The sequence below is a fragment of the Ursus maritimus genome, unplaced genomic scaffold (genome assembly GCF_017311325.1).
Source record: "Ursus maritimus isolate PB19 unplaced genomic scaffold, ASM1731132v1 scaffold_1, whole genome shotgun sequence".
In the NCBI taxonomy this organism is placed as follows: Eukaryota; Metazoa; Chordata; class Mammalia; order Carnivora; family Ursidae; genus Ursus; species Ursus maritimus.
Window position 1 is genome coordinate 61,967,110 of NW_024423343.1, and position 19,192 is coordinate 61,986,301.

General features: G+C 42.1%; 1 protein-coding gene across 3 annotated transcripts in view; it reads left to right on the forward strand.

The window, feature by feature from the left end:
* Positions 1–19,192, forward strand: part of STK39 (serine/threonine kinase 39) — a 441,956-nt gene that overhangs the window by 316,047 nt on the left and 106,717 nt on the right. For all 3 annotated transcript variants that reach the window (XM_040644241.1, XM_008687066.2, XM_040644236.1), the window contains 4 exons: positions 6,496–6,618; positions 6,716–6,745; positions 14,478–14,540; positions 16,300–16,367. In XM_040644241.1, coding sequence (XP_040500175.1) covers positions 6,496–6,618; positions 6,716–6,745; positions 14,478–14,540; positions 16,300–16,367 — 284 coding nt within the window. The remainder of the gene's footprint in view (positions 1–6,495; positions 6,619–6,715; positions 6,746–14,477; positions 14,541–16,299; positions 16,368–19,192) is intronic.

Below are 19,192 nucleotides of genomic sequence, written 5' to 3' on the forward strand. Positions count from 1 at the left end.
CTGAGTTTGAACATATTGAACACTTAGGGACATAGAAGAATAACAAAATATTTACCGATAAAACTTAAAATTATTTGTAACTATGTTATTTAATGCATTATACAAAACAACGTTGTTTGGGAGTACATCATTTGTTTTCCTTTCTTACTTTGTATTAAGCAGTATTAGTCTCTCGACTTGCAGTATTGGCATCAATCATCATAGATGCAATTTTTGTATCATCTAACACAATCTTTCAGTCGCTCTTCTCACTTTCATTTGCCTTAAAAAAAAATAGAACACCGTGTTTCCTCATGATGCTTTCATAATGTTATCCCAAGCTGTGTCAGTTTAAGTAATATGAAGATAATTGTCTCCCTCAACTGTACCTCAATTGGTATAGGTTTGATATGTAAAAATCAATTTGTGTGTTTTTTAAAGGTATATTGTTTTTAAAGGTGAAATTTAAGAGGCTTGTGTGATAGAATTGAGATATTTTCCATCATAAACTAGCTATTCCCAGGAATAACTAAGCTCATGTGAAATGTCATGGTCAGATTTTATAACATTCCCATCAGGTGAGTCTTACCACCCGCGGTGTGCTGGTAAGCATAGAAAACTGGCATTCTGGCAGTGAGGGAGGAGTGTGAATCCTAATTTGTACTATTTTCCAATTTCCATTGTGTAAATACTCCTACCCGGGCCAATTTTACATGACCAGCGTGAAGGCAACAAGACCGTCTTGCAGACTTTCTGAAATGTTAACAGTGCACTCGCCTCGGCCACTGTGAGCCAACGGCAGCACGGAGCCCGACAGCCTGGAGAAGTGGCCGAGGGAGGCTGGGGCTCGAGCCTTAACGAATGGGTTGGAGATGGCTCACTGGAAATTGATCGGACATTCGTATCCCACAGAGCATTTCGAAAACAAGACTGAGAGACGAAGTTTCCAAGGTCATCAGCTTAGATGAGAGAGCTGAGGCCATGGAGACCGTGTGCTCTCTCGAGGAGACCGTGTCTGGCGGCCATGTGTGCCGTCAAGACGGAACAAAGAACGGTAGGACATGGAAGGGCAGAGAACAGTGGAAGGAGAAGCGTTCCGGGTTTGGAGAGAGCATGAAGGCAAAGAATGGGATTCAGCTGTGTCTACAAGATAGCATTAGGGCAACGGAGAGGAGCGTTCCATTACGCGAGCGTGAAGTCATTAAATCCTGGGGGGAGAGGCAGTGTGGGTGGCGTCCTGGGGGCAGATCATCTTTTATATTGAGATTAAAGAGTGAGGAAGGGCTGAGCAAGCAAAGGCAGCGATTTTGAGTGACTGCAAAGTTAAATCTGACCCCGGCCCCCGTTTGGGCAGAAGGATAGGAGAGTTGAATGTGTTTCTGGTGGACGTAGAGGAACAGGGCCTGGCTGGAAATGTCTTGAAGGAATGAGTAAGTGTGTAGATAAATGAGCACACAGGAGGTGTTGGCTCTCAGAGGAAAGGGGATCCATTTTCCTGCACCCAGGAGGGAAAGAGGCTAAGGAGGGTGGAGCGTGTGAAGGAGCTGACAGGATCACGTCGTCGAGGTGGGCGTAGGCTGGATGGGCCAGGTGCACCGAGGGCGGCGGGGGGAGCTGTTCGGATGACTGGCGCTCCCCTGCGAGCCGCAGTAGCAGAGTCCGGCCCCGGCACGCTGGGGTCAGACTCCTGCCCTCCCGCCCTGGGCCCGGCTCAGCCAGGTGTTTCACTTCCCCGCACCTCAGTTTTCCCTCAGAGGAATGGGGGAGTACAGTGATTCTCGAAGATGACACTAATTGCGGTGTTTAAAGTTCTCAGCACAGGGACTCTCTTACATAAATACAGTCGGTATTACGGGCTGCGGAGAGGGACTAGGCTAGCGGTAAGCCATCAGCACAGCGCTTCTCCAGGCTGAACGCGAAGATGAATCACCTGGAGCTCTTGCTAAAAGGAATATTCCGAATCAGTGGGTTTGGAGTGGGGCCCAAGATTCAGCATTTCTAATAAAGCCCCCGGGTGACGCTGCTGCTGCAGGAACCGCACCTTGAGTGGCCGGGTTGTGGCAGGCCCGTATCCCCCCAGGAGCGGCCGGCGACCCTGTGTCATGGCACCAGGCGCATGGCTAGTCTCTGTTCGCCCAGGAATGAAGGCTGGGTGTTTGGACTGACCCCGCCCCCCTCCTCCCAGGTGTGGTTTGTACAGGCAGGGGCAGGGGGTGGGGCATAATAAGTGAGCACCAGCAGAGTCAGCTGTGGGCGTCAGACCTAAGACGGGGGTGAACCAGGAGGGGCTGAGGGAAGAGGCAGGGGAGGGCCGACGGCCAGAGAGCACAGTGAGGCCAGGTAGTAGGTGCGGCACGGAGGTGTCAGGTTGTGCGATATAATGTCAGAGTATAAGACGGGGAAGAGTAAAATACATCCAGCTGAGAATTTACTGAGGCTTATTTTATTTTTAAAAAAGATTTTATTTATTTTAGAGCTAGGGAACACAAGCAGGGGGAGGAATAAAGGGAGAGGGACAAGCAGACTCCGTGCTGAGCGCGGATCTCTAGGAGAGGCTCGATCCCACGACCCTGAGATCTTGACCTGAGCCGAAATCAAGAGTCGGACGCTTAACCTACTGAACTACCCAGGTGCCTCTAATTTTATTTATTTTTGATGATTTAGAAGGCTTTTTGTTTCCTTGGCAGAGCCTCAAAGATGTTATAAACCGGAATTAGAAACGTTTTTAATACTTCTGCTCAGTAGGATGCCTGATGAGGGAGACCTTACTGGGTATTGCTTTCCACCATGTCCGGATCACGAGATTCAGGCTGTGGTCAGGCTGTAGGTTTACAGGCGGAGGAGAAATCATTCTGAGGAGACTCCGAAATCCTACCTCCAGGGAGACGTGAATGTAGCCGTGAAAGCAGCTGACAGGTGCCTTAGAAAGAGGGGCACGCAGGATTGAACAAATGCTGCTAAATTTTAGCCAGTTTATCTTTGGGTCACATTCATCCTTTTTAGAGAAATACACTTTAATTTCTAACATGTTTAACACCCTGTCTAGATAGCTTATCTGCTGGCTGTCTCCTGTCTGTCCTTCGTACGGTTTTTTCTGTTCTGGTGTCAGGGGCCAGGGGTCCACGTGACGTGTTGCAAAGAAACCCTGGGTCCCGGTTATTTACAGAAAGCTGTTCAGAGGGGCACCGCTGGGAACATGAGTCAGGCCGCTCCGGTGACTTCCCGTTGTTGCTGCCATTCCCTGTTCCTGGCTGCTCCATCCTGGCTCCACTGCCAACCTAGGAGCCCATGGCCACCAGCAGTAGCCCGGGAGCCACACTATTTCTCTGTCTGACCTGACTTCTTCTCTAGTGGGAATCAGAACTTCGGTTCATTTTTAAAAATGAATTTTCATAAAGATGGGGTTTAGAGAAAGGAAAGGAAATAACAGATCAGTAGAACTGCTCAACTGTACTTTATTCCTAGTCTTGGGAATAATTGTTACTGCCTGTAAAACTAGGTCTAACCTCACTGTTGGACCTGAGGAATTTGTGGGCTCATGACTGAGCTCCTTTCTCTGAGAAGCATTGGATTCTTTTTTTAAATCCCCAACTACCACCTCTTGGCTTTACTAAGTGATGCATTGGTTTAACAGAATGAGAGCAATGGAAAAGTAACCTCCATCCTTGCGGTAGGAGATGGGGAAGGACAGAAGCCTTTTACACATCTTTTTTTGAATTTTTAAAAAAATTTTGTAGAGTATTCATCAGTTCCTAAATAAGAACCCCGTTTGTTAAACTATGGAAACTTAGTTGCTTTGGCTTTAGAAGGTGGAAGTTGTTTCCTGGAGTCCCTGCAAACTCCCCACAGGGATGTAACTTTGTGTAATTGCTTTCTGGTCTTTTCAGTGGAGGTCAATGTCACAAATATACCGTGAAACCCGGGTTTCAAACTATGCTGCAAGTTTTCCTTCCTGTAAACCGAAAGGATGTTCTTAACAGATTTGTATTCTTGTTCTCGTGACTCCTATACCAATATTGTCTGTGACGTAGGTTTTATAATGTTTTTGTCTTAATTTCTACATTTATTCAGTATTTATTACATAAAGGCCCATGCCACCATTTCTTTCAGTGCCCGAGGCTATAATCTTAGATGTTTTGCTTTATCTTTCTCTCTTCCACCAAATAAAACTAGGAGGGAGGCAGCCAGGATTCTAAAATAAAATAGAAGGTGGCCATTTCATCGTCTGTGGTTGGATCCTGCTTGTAGAAACAGAACTAGCAGATTTTGTGAACAGAGGGAAAAGGGCTTAAAGGAAATTTTAGGGTGTGAAGCTGTACTCTATTGTCAGATTTCCTTAGGGTAATCTCGTAAATATTAGTCCTTGAAGAATACTGATTCATTAATCATGCTTTTTTGCGGTTTCACTAAAGGTAGAGTTCTGTTTCTGATACAGTTTTCCTTGTTTTCTCACTTCTTAGTTAATAGTATGTTTTGTAATAGATGGGGCTTTAAATTCTTTTACTGTAGTCATTAAACACAGGTTTTCCTCTTTTGATGTAGTCATTAACACAGATTTTCCTCTATCATCATGATGAGTATTGCTAAGAAAATAATTTTATTGTGTACGTCAACAGAAATTTTTTTTTTTCTCTGGGAGGCCTGGGTGACCCAGTCGGTTGAGCGTCCGTGTCTGGGTTTCTGCTCGGGTTGTGATCTCAGGGTAGTGGGATCGAGCCCCACCTCGGGCTCTGCTCTCAGCATGGAGTCTGTTTAGGGTTCTCTCTCTCTCCTCTCCCTCTGCCCCTCCCACTTGTGCTCTCTCTCTCTCAAATTTTTTTTTTTCAAATTATTTTCTCTTCCCCTATCCATTTCTTTGTGGTTTTAAAGAGCAGTCTGTTCTAAATGTCTTGACGCGCATTTCAGCACTTGTTCCCTACACTACTTTGCCAGCACCTGTTAGCACATTAAACTCACTATCATTAGGTCTTTTCCAATGATTCAAAAAATGTGAATGGAAAAAAAATATGTCAAGCACATAAGGGGTTGTTTCAAAGGTGAATTAGTTTTTTTTGGAGTGGAGACAAAGCTTGCTTTTTTTTTTTTTACTGAGCATAACTGTGTTTGCAGTTATGAGTAAGAACTTTCTATTTAACTTTCCATATTGGGGCTCAGATCTTCTAGACCAAGTGGTCGGGCTTGCTTTTACAGGTTCCACACAATAATGTCTTCAAGTCAAACCCCGAGCCTGCACGTATGGTGAATCGACATTGACTGAACATGTGTGTAAATACTTACTTTAATTTTAAGGTCTGTGGTTTTTCCTTTAGGATTAATGAAGCTCCCACGATATAACTAACTAGTTTCTCTTATGGAAAATAGTGTTTTCCTCCCATTATAGTCTTTCAAAGTCTTCACAGGATGTTTTTAGACGACTTCAGTTTCACAGTCATCATTCAGTGGTGTAAGTCTCACATTGGAATGGGAATCTGAAGGCTTTTTTTTCTTGCCTTTGTCCTTATTACCCTGTGATCTTCGGTCACATTCTGGGCCTTCATTTCCTCATCTGTAGAACGAGGGGATCGGACTAGACAGTCTCCAGGGTCCCCTTCCCCTTGAAGTTTCTCCGAATCGGTGGATCATTGGCTATTGCATTCACATGTTCATCTGCTACATTGCTTTGTTTAGTTATGTCTGAGTCCATTTTTTTTTTAAGGCAAATTACTTTGGTCAGAGGCTCATCATTCTCAGTCATCCTGTCCTTTTAAAAAAGTTTTGCTTTTTCACCCACACCAGGCATTTGGAAAGCATACCCCTGAATCGCATCTCTACCCTAGTTCAAAAAAATTTTGAAATTCTTGCAGAAGACTGATGGAATCTGTTTAGATTATCTGGCGCAGCTGCTGATTATCTTGCTTTTCTAGCAATCCTCCCAAGGCTCAAAAGTGTTACCAGGTGTGTTAAGAATAGTCTGATGCTGCGGTTGAGTAGAATCCTGGGAAAACAAGTGTGATGTCAGGTTCTGAAAAAAGAGCAAGGTGGCAGTAGAAGGGTATTTGCTTTTTTTTTTTTGACATAGGTTTTAGGTCGCTGATACACCCCTAGATTCGTATGCCTCATTAGGCTGCCTGATTCCCCTGCCTCCCCTCCGTCAGCAGTCTGTTGCTCGCGTTTCCTTAGGCAATCTTGAAGCCGACCACATGGCCTTTAATGTGTAGTAATTAATGAAGTGTTAACTGAAGCAAAAGTGAAAGATGGGTTTGATCCTGATGGCTGATGTACGTGGTGTTCTTCCAAAATATTTTGTTCTTCGTGTGTGTAGTAATGCATTTCAAGAACACAGTATGTTTGGAAGGAGGACAAGTGTGGGAGTTTGCGGGCTGTGTGGTCTTTTTGGGTACTAACTGCTATCCCTGAATTCATAACCAGTCAGGGTGTCTTCAGGGTAGGCGTGCGCTGCGTGGCCCAAGTTGCAGTCCCAGCGAGCGCTGTCTGCCTTCCGCTAGTGAAGAATCGGGTGGGTGTGTTTTGATTCAGGTGAGAAGAGTTCCTGGGTCAAGCGGTCACCTTCATAAAACCGAGGACGGTGACTGGGAGTGGAGTGACGACGAGATGGATGAGAAAAGTGAAGAAGGGAAGGCAGCCTTTTCGCAAGAAAAGGTAAGTCACGTTGATGATGGTGAGCTAACCTGTGCACATTTTCTTTTTGTGGCATTTTGTGGGTGTGTGTATTAACGGATCTGCAATTGTTTTACAGTCACGAAGAGTAAAAGAAGAAAACCCAGAGGTGAGTGGTGGTTATTTATTTAAACATTATTTTGGCCCACTCACCCCCACCCCGTCCACCACTCCTTGTGGTGTCAGAGTGTGATCCATTTGGGGAAAGAGACTTCAAAATTTTGTTCTCATGGAGCAGCAGAACAGAAAAGGCGTGTAGATTTTGCAGGTCCCGATTCTGTCTGAATTACTTTTGGGCTTAATAAATTGGTGATGACTTCACTCCTTGAGCCTCCGTTTCCTCCTCTGTCAGATGGTGAGGATCACACTATTGAGTTGCTCTGAGGATCTGTGAAACCACGTGTATGAACTGCTCACTGGGTGCTCAACTTAGGACTCAGTTGATCTCCATCTTCATATATACTGTCCTTTAGAAAACACAGTAGGCATACAGGCAAAATCTTTCTAGATTTTTTAGTGTACAATAAAGCAGTTATAAAGTGGTTCAGTTTCATGTTGAATCTGTTGGTCTTGGCTTTACAATCTCCTGGGTAACTTAGTAGGCAAGGAATACCCCTCAGCTTCCCTTTGAGAACTGGTCATCTTTCGATGAACCAGATGGAGGAAGCAAAGTTAATTATCCTAATGCCTAATGATGCCTGTAGTTCAAAAGACTTGCTAATTCTCCTGGAGAAAATTTGAGCATATTTGAATAGCTCCAAATATTTTACAGACCTAGTAATTAATGTGTGCCTTGATAAATTCTCATTAAGAAAACAGAAGACTTTGAGTTACAAATGATACCCACCCCAACTTTTTTTTTTTTTGTAATTAGTAGGTATTTCCTTTTGATGAAGTGAAGTAAATCTTCCATTCCACTACAAGGGGCAGTAACCAGCTGGCCCTTCTGAGAAGAGCACATCGAAGCTGCAAGCCGTTGTTTCCCTGTCACTCTCCCCTCCCACCGGTCTCTTCATCCCTCCTGCCACAGCAGTAGGCCTTCCCTAGGGATTTTTCAGTCGGCTTGCCTCCCGCTGTTACCTGTTCTTCAGTTCCTGTTTCTTCCTATGTTTATCACAGGAATTAATTTTTGCATTTTGTACATAAAATGTAAGCTTCATCAAGGAAGTTATCCCTGTCTGTTACAAATGATGGTGGTGAGCTCCCGGGTAGGACCCATTGGCTACACACGTGCTGGTTTTTAGAATGATCTTAACCAGGTATCGTGAACTCTGCCCTCTTCTTGCCCACTTTCCTAGTTTACCCACAGTGAAGTGCAGAGTCCACGTTTTTCATCCGTTTCCTAGAGTGTCTCTAACCGGAGGGGCCCATCCTGCTTAGAAACAGAACAAAATATCATGATTCAAGTAGCAGGGTGATGCAGAAAGCGTTCATATTGGTTCACTATGGAGCGTCTTTATTGGATCGCGTTCACCGAATCCTGCCTTACCTGGCGCAGACTGACGGGTGGGGGACTTTCCTCTTGAGGATTTAAGTGTATTGTGACGATATCCTCCTCTGTGCTTGTTGAAATTGCTCTGATAACTGATCTGTTATTTGGATATTAACGGTATCTTTTTGGCAAGAATGTGTTCCGCAGAGACAGGGTGAGTGATGGATAGCGTGCTGTCAGGTCATCGCCATCACAGTCGACCTTCATGGGTGGGATCTGAAAGTCTTAGGCACTTCTCTGTGTCTCAACTCATTTGATGTCCCAGAGGCAGATGTCTGTTCCCATGCTGGTTTGTAATTAAGGAATGCATAGATAGCCTTGTTTTTGTGAAAGGGTTCATGTGTTTGAATATAAACACTTTTACCACATTTTAGGAATAACCAGCCCCACCTGCTACTGCATAGCTCTTCAGGCCAGTTTTTTTTTGTTTTTCAAGGCTGCCGTTTCAGCATCCGGAGCTGTTAAGAGCAGCTACCATGATGGTTCCTCTGTCCTTTCAGCTTTTAATTAAAGTAGCTCCCTGACTTGCCACCTACCTAAGTTCACTTTTTATAAGTGAATCAAAAAGTATTTCATATTACAAAAGGAATTAGAATTAATGGGCAACACACACACACATGCATGCATACTATGCACATTGTTCTAGTAGATTTTGGGGGTACGTCAGTGAGAAAAAAAACATGAAATCCCCGTTCCTGTGGTGCTTACATTTTGAGGGGAGCAGGTAAACAACAAGCAACAGCCTTCGTAAATCAGTTTGTGTTTTGTTACAATGGAATAGGAGCAATGGGGAAAAAATAGTGGGAAGTACAGGGATGTGGTTCGGGTTTATAATTTTAAATGGGTTGGTCAGGGTAGGTGTTACTGAAAGGGACACAAAAACCTATTAAAATTCTTCTTACGGAAGAATTAAATAGAAAAACCTGAAGAGCCACTTTTATTCTGCTGCCCCTCTCGCCCCGTGTTTGTTCCTTCTTTCCACAGAGGTTATTTTGCAGTATTTTCTTCCAGACTTTTTTCTGCTCATTTACATACAGATATGTAAAGAAAGAAATCCATACCCTATTAAAAATGTGAATGGGATCATAAACACCGTAAGCTTTTTATTGAAGTATAGTTGACACAATGTTACGTTTGTTTCAGGTGGACCACATGGAGATTCCACAGAAATGTTTTTTGGTTTTTGCAACTTGCATTCCTCTTGGAAATGTTCCCACATTAGTTGTGTAGATCTGCCTCTATTTTTCACTGCTGAGTAGTATTACTAACCTGGATGGATTGAAGTAGTTTATTTAACCATTAACTTCTTGGTGAGCATTTACGTTACGATTACAAACTGCCTTCCATTCACATTTTGTGTCTGCGTGTCGAGGCGCACATGTGCAAGTAAAGTAATTTAAAGAATTGAAAGAACTGTGATTACTTCATCTGACAAAATCTGATTTTGAATTTTTAATGGCTGCTATCAAAAGCTGAACCACTTCAAATATCTCACATTTTTATTTGTCAATTGTATCTCAGTAAAGCTGAGAATAAAAAAGCAGTACCAATTTATACAGCCTCTGACAGTGTACTGTATACCTTTAAACATCTTTGAGGGTGAAAATGCTTATCTGTGCCAAATGGCACATTTAAATGCCAGTGTTTACATTTTAATAAGCTTTTCAAGAGCACTCGTCATTTAAATTGAAGTTTATTTACTTGACTAGAAGCCACTAGAAGACTGGGCTAGTATCTTATTCATATTTGGGTTCCATTGCATCTAGTGGACACTCTGTGGGTATTCGAGTCACCAGCGGACATGTACACAGTAAGATGCTCCAGTAAAGGAGGGAGTGTTTTAGATGCTTAATTTGTAAAGGGCTGTTTGGCTTCCCCAGGAAGTATAAGGAAGAATGTCCTGGTACTACAGCATTTGTTGGAGAAGATTGAGGAGGTCAGGGTGGGATGTTTGTTAGAGGGGCCTTGGGAAGATGTGCCTGGTACTCGGTCATATTTGGAGATCTTCTTAAATCCGAGAGAATTTCCAGTGTGACGTATAAAGTGCCAGAGTTACACTTGTCTTGAGATTCATAGCCAAACCCATAGAAAAATTGGTCTGCCTGTGTTCCTAACCCGATGTTTTAGAAATAGCCTTGCAAAGTATTAGTTTCAGCCTACTAGTAATTCATAGTTTGTAGTATGTAGGTAATTCATGCTCATTTCATTTATTTATTATTATATTCCACTTGGATGGCGGAAGCCTGTGGTGACTTAAAGATGACTATATTGTTAAATGTAACAATAGTATTAATAATGAAGTTGATTGAGCAAGTATTTAATCTGTGCCTGATTTTTACATGAAGCAGTGTTAGGTACTGTCGCATTGTGGGAATTATACAAAAGCAAAGCAGAGAGCCTGCTCTCCGGAAACTTCTCATCTCTTTGGAGGTGGGGGGGGGGGAGGCATTTGCAAGACTGGCTTCTTTAGGTGGGGTTTCCTAGCCTATATGCCATCGTAGCTTATAGAAGACCTTTCAACTATTACCTCATTATTGATCTTTTTGACCAGTGATCTGGGAATCTGTTTTTGTCAGATTCTGAAAATATGTGTTTTATAATTTTTAAAATCAAGTTTGCTTTATATCCTCATTTTCTATATAAAAGTAAAATTGCCTTTATCTTTACATTCCCACTTTCTTTGGGTTTCCTTTAACTGAGGGAGACATTAGCTAAGGCTAAAGATGCATTCTTTTTGTAGGAGCCCCTCTGTTAGGCATGAAAACAAATGCTTTGCAACCTTGGCTCCGCATCAGAAAAACCGAAAGCTTTAAGAATGCAGATGCCTAGAACCAGCCCTCAAATTGTGATTTGGGAGTTGTGGATGATGTCCAGGCAACCCGAATTTTTAGGGAACTGCTCATGTGATTCTGATACATGGCTAGGATCAAGAACCACTGGCTAGGAAAACCACACCAATCCAGAAGTCCACACTGAAGTCCAGGAAGATTGGGTGCTCAAAATTTCTGAAGATTTGTTTTAAATATCTGTCAGAAATCTCAAGAAGAAAATAAGAGAGGGAGAGAAGAGGAGAAAACCGTGAAAGAGGTTTCAGAAACCCCCTGGAGAAGTTGTCCTGATTTAATCAAGTGTCATGGAGCCAGGTGGGAAGGTTTGTTGACCAAGGCCGCCAATGGCCCATAAGAGCTAGATTGAAGGATTTCATTACAGAATCTAGATGAGGTTAATTGTGAAAACGTTCTGTTTCCCGACTCTGGTATTTTGTTCTGAGGAGAAAATAAATTGGGTGTGGATTTAGGCTAATTTTACTAGAGATGAGTCACAATGTGAAAGCTGAATTTATTGTTTACATTTACTCATTTCTATTGCCTGATGGTTAGAACTTCTGTTAGCTTTTTAGTGTATTTCTTTTTTTTTTTTTTTTTTAAGATTTTTTATTTATTCATTCGACGGAGATAGAGACAGCCAGCGAGAGAGGGAACACAAGCAGGGGGAGTGGGAGAGGAAGAAGCAGGATCACAGCGGAGGAGCCTGACGTGGGGCTCGATCCCACAACGCCGGGATCATGCCCCGAGCCGAAGGCAGACGCCCAACTGCTGTGCCACCCAGGCGCCCCATCTTTTTAGTGTATTTCTGAGAACCTAGTGTTTTCCAAATTCCTGTCAGCTCTTATACATGTTTGTATTATATCCACTTGTAGATGGAGGCAAAGATCTGATTTCTCCCTCCAAATGTATTATGCTTGGCTTTGTCACCACAGATGGCTCTGACTCTCTACTTTCCTACCGCCATTTTCTAAGACACGTTCTTATTTCTGGTGACTGGCTTTCTGACTTTTTGTCATAAACGTTAGATTTGTCATCAGAAATCTTCTGTATTTCTGAAAATAAACCTTCTATGTTGCAATAATTTTAGATTTCGAGAAAAGTGACAAAGATAATACAGAGTTCCTATACGTTCTTCACCTGCTGTTCCATTTTATGTGAGCCTGGTTCATTGGTCACAACTAAGAAATAGAAGTGCTACATTACTGTCAACTAACCCACAGACCGTGTTCATATTTCAGTTGTTTGTCCACTGATATAATTTATTTTGGTCCCAGGATCCAATCCAGGATAACACACTGCATTTAGTTAGCCACAATAATTTTAAAAATAGAAAAAAAGATTAGGCAGAGCTCTATGGGAAATTAGCAGGCATTGTCCCTTTCTTTTCTGTATTCTGGGATCCTTCCCTCTCTTTCACCCCGTCTCAGAGGCCTATTTGCAGTGTGATATCCACCATTAATCTGTTCTTCTCTTCCCTTCCTATGAAAGCCCCTGTTCTCTCAAATCCGCTTCTTATAACAAACTGTTTAAAAACAAAACAAAATAAAAATCCAATAAGCAAATTTATATTACACTGTGGTGAGTAACACCTGCTTGATATGTTAGCTTTCTTGTAAGTTTTTATATTTAAAAATGTACGCCTATAATGGTGACATTTGGATGACTGGTGTTGGTCATCAAGGAAGATGTTTTGCAGAGGAAACTTCACTGTTGACCACTCCTGTGCCTCTTGCATATTTTCCTGAGGAACCCCCTGTATTGCTTGTGTACTGGTGAGAGCCAGAGGCTGGTCCCTTCGTCACCTGCAGGGCTGCACCTACAGAATGAAATTGCACAGGGGCCTTGGGAATCCAGCCCCCAGGCCAGTTAACCAGCTTTCCATCCTGGTGATGGCCCAGGAGTAAGGGAGAGCAGGGCAGGAGAGGGGACCTCCCTAGGAGGAAGAGAAGTTTTCATCTCTAGGAAATGCCATTAATGTTTTTCAGGTTAGAGTAGTCTTTTGACTAGAGGTAGAATATTCTGTGAGTGCTGATGTGGCTTTTGGTTGTATTTTAAACCTTAATTGAGATCGTGGGATCAGTCAACCTGAAGGGTTCTTTACAAGAGATCATTTGGTATAGGCCCAGTCTTCTGGCTGGCTAAAGAATACATATTTGTTCTTCTTACATAGTCATTTTCCCCCAACATTTTACTATGAACATTTTCAAATGTATAGCAACATTGAAAGTATTTTATAGTGAACACCTACCTACACCTAGATCCTACCATTACTATACTTTCTTGTGTGCACATCTATTCCTCCATCTTCATTTTTTGATGCATTTCACAGTAAATTACAGACATTAGTAGGCTTCCCCCCATTACTTCATTACCAGCATAGTTATTTTGAGGAAGCCCGGAGAGTAAGAATTCTGCATCTTAAGCTTTAGAAAACTTGCTGTAAAAAATTTCCGATGACTTCTGATTATTTTAGAATTGATAGTAGTTTTAGAAAATAATATATATTTTTCATTTCATTGCTGTTCCTCTTCTAGTTGTTTCTCCCCCCCCCCCTTTGGTCTTTCCAGTTTTGAGGGCAGAGTTCATAAAAGTAAGGCTTGAGGCAAAAATACTTTTGGTATCGTATTAGGGTTGGATTTCTTTTTTTTTTTAAATAATATTTTTTAATTATATTATGTTAGTCACCATACAGTACATCCCTGGTTTTTGATGTAAAGTTCGATGATTCATTAGTTGCGTATAACACCCAGCGCACCATGCAATACATGCCCTTCTGACTACCCATCACCAGTCTATCCCATTCCCCCACCCCCCTCCCCTGTGAAGCCCTCAGTTTATTTCTCAGAGTCCATAGTCTCTCATGCTTCATTCCCCCTTCTGATTACCCCCCCTTTCTTTATCACTTTCTTCTCCTTCAACAGATGATAAGAACTAGGAAGATAGGGTTGGATTTCTAACTCGAGAGAAAAAAATAACCTATCGCTTTAACTTTTCTTTTGGGAAAATGTCTTAAAAGTGCAGCTACCTTTATGTATTTTTTAAATCCAGTGAAAAAATTGTTCCAAGTAATGATTAAAGGTCAAGTCATGGTTAAAGTTACTAATCCTAACATCCTTTCGTTGGGGACCTTTAACTTTAGACGAAATTCTGTGACGAGAACAGATGGTCCTAGAGCATCTTTCTGTTATTAGATTTAAACTATCAAATAGTCCCTGCCTTTTCACTCTAGCTCAGTGACTCTGTGAAAGCATAAGGATTACCCAGGGTGCTTCTTAAAGATACACATTCTCTCCCGTCTCGATGAAATTCTGAATCCTGGCTAGGCGGGGCCCAGAAATCTTTACCATGAGTCCTGGGTGATTCCAATGAGGGGTGTCAAAGGACCACACTTTGGAGCAAAAAACCAATTTAAAATTACTTATGCAAAATTGTCTCTGATAATCGGGACTTGGGGTAAGCACGCTGACCTTACTGTCTCATTTTGGTTTCCTTAAGTGCTGTAACGGTGCCTCTCTTAACAGATGGCGGTGAATGCCAGCAGTATACCCGAGCAGATACAGTCCCTCTCTGTGCAGGACTCTCAGGTATGTTTCTCCACCAGTCACTTACGTTTGAGATGATTTGTAGACCTATTTTTGGAAAAACCAACATTTTTCAGAAGATAGTTTCAGGGCAGTCCATCAAAATTGGGGGCTTGTAAACTCTCCTCTTTTAATAGGTATGGAGAAAAGAGTACTGTTACTATTGACCATGATTTTCAGGACCTCCAACCTTTAAATGATAGGTTCAAGAGCAAGGATTGATTACCACACTGCTTCTGAAATTGTTGGTACTGTGTGAAGTAAGAAAAGCAAAGAAAATGACTCCCCATTCTGTTAGATTCTCGCCACAAAACCATAGAGTTAATTGATACTTTTCTCTTTTTGGCTCTCAGTTGGATTTCTACAACCTGTTTTCATAATTCTTTTATCATTGAATTTTATGGGGCAATTTATCTCTACAACTTGCCTTGTAAAAATAAAAGTCCAGGGACTGTGACATGCATTTATATTAAAAGTTACATAATGGAAAATATGCGGCATGACTTGAGTCGGGTGCTGATGCAGAGCGCTGAACAACACACAGGAGGGACATGGACATAGTACCGGGGTGCAGGCCCCTGTTCTGGTTTTGCTGTATAATTAACAGGCAAGCCCTTTTGCTCTCAAAATCATTATACTATCAAGCATCACCAGCCTTGGGATCACAGCTTTGTCCCCCAGATCTGAATATCGATCGATAAATTCATTTTCATCCTACCTGATGTGTGTTTTCTGAAAGCAGCTGTAAACTGAGGATCGTGTGATAGGATTTTATGGTGGCAGGAAGCCTGTTTGAGGTCAGACATCTAGTCCTTGGCCCTTATTTTATAGCTGAGAAAGCATAGACGTGCAGAGGTTAAGTGGCTCATGCAAGGTTATAGAACTGGTTAGAGGCAGAGCCGGGATTCAGTTTAGGTCTTTTTACTCTGTATCAGTCAAGGTAGTAAAACAACTTGAGACAAATTGTGAGGACTGGTTGAATGATAAAAGGCAAGTTAGGAACAATAATTTGTCAGAAGGTGAATAGAATAAGGGGAACAGGAAAGGGGACTAGGATAACTAGTATTATGTAACATGTTATAGTTGATAAGCCATTTTCATATACACTATTTGTTCTTCCAGCAAACTTTTGAAACCGGTATTATCCCCATTTTGTAAGTGGGAAAATAGGTTCGGAGAATGACTTGCTTATGGTTGCACACCTGGTCAGTGACAGAGCCAAGTCTTGACCCGAAATCTCTGTTTTTCTACTCCAGCAGGAAGTTCTACTCATGTCCAGGGATTCGCAGGAGTTGGGAGGGGCTGTGGAGTGGAGGCATTTGTGGTTGATGATCTGTATTTAAGGAAATAGGTTGCAGGTGAAAAAGGCAGGAAAGATCCCTACTGGATCCCGCCTTCCTCTGCCTCCTGATGTTTCAGGTGCCCAGCCTTTGTGCATCACCAAATCCCAGTGGGTACCCACAATGGCTCAGCTTGTGGGATGCTCCTTTAAGATGGCCGACCCTTCCTGTTTGGACTTACTGCAGCTTATACCACCTGTTCATAGGACCCACCCTACAACTGAGGTTTTCTATTTGAAACATTTGGCTCTCCAACTGGGATGGGAATTAGGCATCATTCCAACCTTCACATAGAGCTGCTGTGTGGCCAAATAGGACATGCCATGTGTAAAGACCTAGTTTGGAAATTTCCAGAAAGAAAGGGTCGTGGGAATCAAGGGATGTCATGATTTTATTCATTTTTTTGTGGTTTTGTTTTAAAGGGCCTACCCAATGCTAACGAAGACTATAGAGAAGCTTCTTGCGCTGTGAACCTCGTTTTAAGATTAAGGTAAATAATACTGTTTATTTTGTACTGCTTTTGCTATAGTATAATATTCTTATTTCCTTCACTAAGTTTTCGTAATATTAGCATAAAATAAAATTGTTAACTTATTTGATTTCGCCAAACAGCTAGTGTGTAAGCTGTATTCCCAGGACTAATTGCTCTTTTCTAATTGCTTACTACAGAAAAATAAGAAAGACAGCACCAGATGACTGTGTCTGCAGGCTCAGTGTACCCTTCATTAAGTTTTTTTTTTTCCCTTTCCTTTTCTTTCTTGGGCTTTTTTTCCCTTTTTTTTTTTTTTTTAATTTTTTTACAATGTAAGATCACAGTAAGAGATTTTTAATGAGTTTCTTTCACACTTCGGCAGTCAGTCTGACAGAAATAAACCATGCTTGTACTACAAGTTGCCTGTTCAGAACATTTTTCAGTGGCAGGTTTGATCAGCTACTGTGGAGAAATGACAGATGTATTTTGAAAGAACCCTCAGTCTTCTAGGAAATGGATACAAATATGGTTCCTGACCGTGTCGACTTTGTATCTAGTGAATGAAAGTTCTTTCTGTTTCATGGATTCCTATACCGTAAGGTCCATCTTGATGTGTGTTCTTTGTTAAGAATATGGTGTCTGAAGACATACTTGCTTCCGCTTAATTATAAACAGCTTCACTCACCAGGTCAGTCAGGATACTGTCACATTTTTGAAGGTGTTTTAAAATAAGTTACGCATATGTTCTCCTTTGACAATTAAACAAATAAAACACATGGCTGATGGACCATTTTCAGAGCCATGGCTATAAAAAGCGGATTCATTTTCAAGGTTAGTTTCCAGCCGTCTGAGTTAGTTTAGTCTGTCAGGGCAGATAATCGTCGCCATAATCACCCGTTATTTCTGATGGTCATTTACAATCTGCGGTGTGTTTTCACATGCTTACCAGGGGAACTGCACGGCAAGCTTTGCTGTGATTTAATTCAGAGGTGATTTCCCAGTCAAGAAGTGAAATTATTGCGAGACTATTTTCCTTATATTTGAAAGTAGCCTTGATTATGATTCATAATTATGCATATTTAGTGATCGCCAAAGAATGAAATAGCCCATTCCTTTGTTTGACTTTGGAACCAGATACTACTTTTATTTGTTCACTTGTTCATCTATTCATTGCACGAACGTTTATGATAAAACCGCTGTGCCGGGCTCTGCGTTCGCTCCTGAGATATAGTCACGAGCGAGACCGTGGAGGTTAGCGGCCAGCCCACTTGAGTGCGCGTTATTGGGAGTGACCTTTAGAGTCCCAGCATCCAGTCTCCTACTTGATATACGCAGGAATTTTTTCTTCAGCGGTGTGCTAGATATCCACCTCACCTCTGTGCATACTTGAGCGCTTTTTCCGTGATTCCCTCCTCTGATACTAAAACGCTTTGTTACGGTTCACCTTCTTCCTTGAGATTCACGATCTGGGGTCCAATTCTGACCCTTAGAGCCAGATGCCAGGTTCTCTGGATTGAATTCTCCTGGAGAGTATTCAAATGCATACGTAGTCTTTAGCGTTACCTCCCGAGACTGTTTTGCTTCAGGTACTAGAACAGTGTAGAAGAAGTGCACCCCCTTGTTTTTCTGAGAGCCATTTGTAGTTTCCTAGGACTCGCTCCTTTTTCCTGGGAAAGACAGTACAAGTAGCCTTGCTTCTCATCATATGGTTCTATATCCTCACAGTCCTTCATTGACATGTAGTCTGCCCCTGCTTTTGTTACCTTGTTCCTCATGGGCCCAGGTGGTTTCTTCCTGAGTTTGTGACTTAGACCCCTGATCCTACATATCTTCCACCTTCAAATAAGCTAAGAAACAGTGCATAGTGTCCGTCTATCTGTACATACACACATACACACTTTATTTTGAAAATCACAAGGAATATTAATGTATTAAAAGTTCTAAGATGTTCTGCAGGAAAGGAATGTAAGTTGGTTTACTCTAAAACCTCAGAACTGTCTTCATGGAGTCGTTTTCCAGTTTAATGTTGTAGCACCCATATTTAAATGGAAGCCTCCAGATGTGGCCTTAGCAGACTAGAATACAATAGTGATATTATGTGATTTTTTTTTTCTTTTCTTTTTACACTCTGTATTTCTCTTAAAGCAGCCTAAATTTCCATTGCCTTTTGAAATAGCCGTGCACTTTGGTGACCAATCTAGCATGACCTAACAGCCAAACAAAGCCTCTGATTTTGTTATTTCCACTTGAAGGGCTATCAAGCCTAATTTGAACTGCAACTTGTGCTTTAAACCTCATTCTGTATGTCTTAACATTTGTCACTATAAGAATGAACCTGTTGGGTTTGACCCATTGCTTGCCTCCCCCCACCCCGCCACCCCACTTGCCCGTACTTCACTCATGATTGTCAGTGTGGCATATTAGTTAAAATGTTTGGCTATATGTCAGTTGCCCCTCTGATGAACCTGTCTTACATCTTTATCTACAACATGGATTTCACATGTTCCACAGTTCAAGTAGTACAGAGGCTTCTGGCATCTGTTAGAAACCAATCACTTTCTGCATGGCTTTTAATAATCAGTATTTTTTGGTTTAGTTGCTCAACTAGAAACAAATCTTATTGGGGCGCCTGGGTGGCACGGCGGTTGAGCGTCTGCCTTCGGCTCAGGGCGTGATCCCAGCGTTCTGGGATCGAGCCCCACATCAGGCTCCTCTGCTGTGAGCCTGCTTCTTCCTCTCCCACTCCTCCTGATTGTGTTCCGTCTCTCACTGGCTGTCTCTATCTCCGTCGAATAAATAAATAAATAAATAAATAAATAAATAAATAAATAAATAAAATCTTT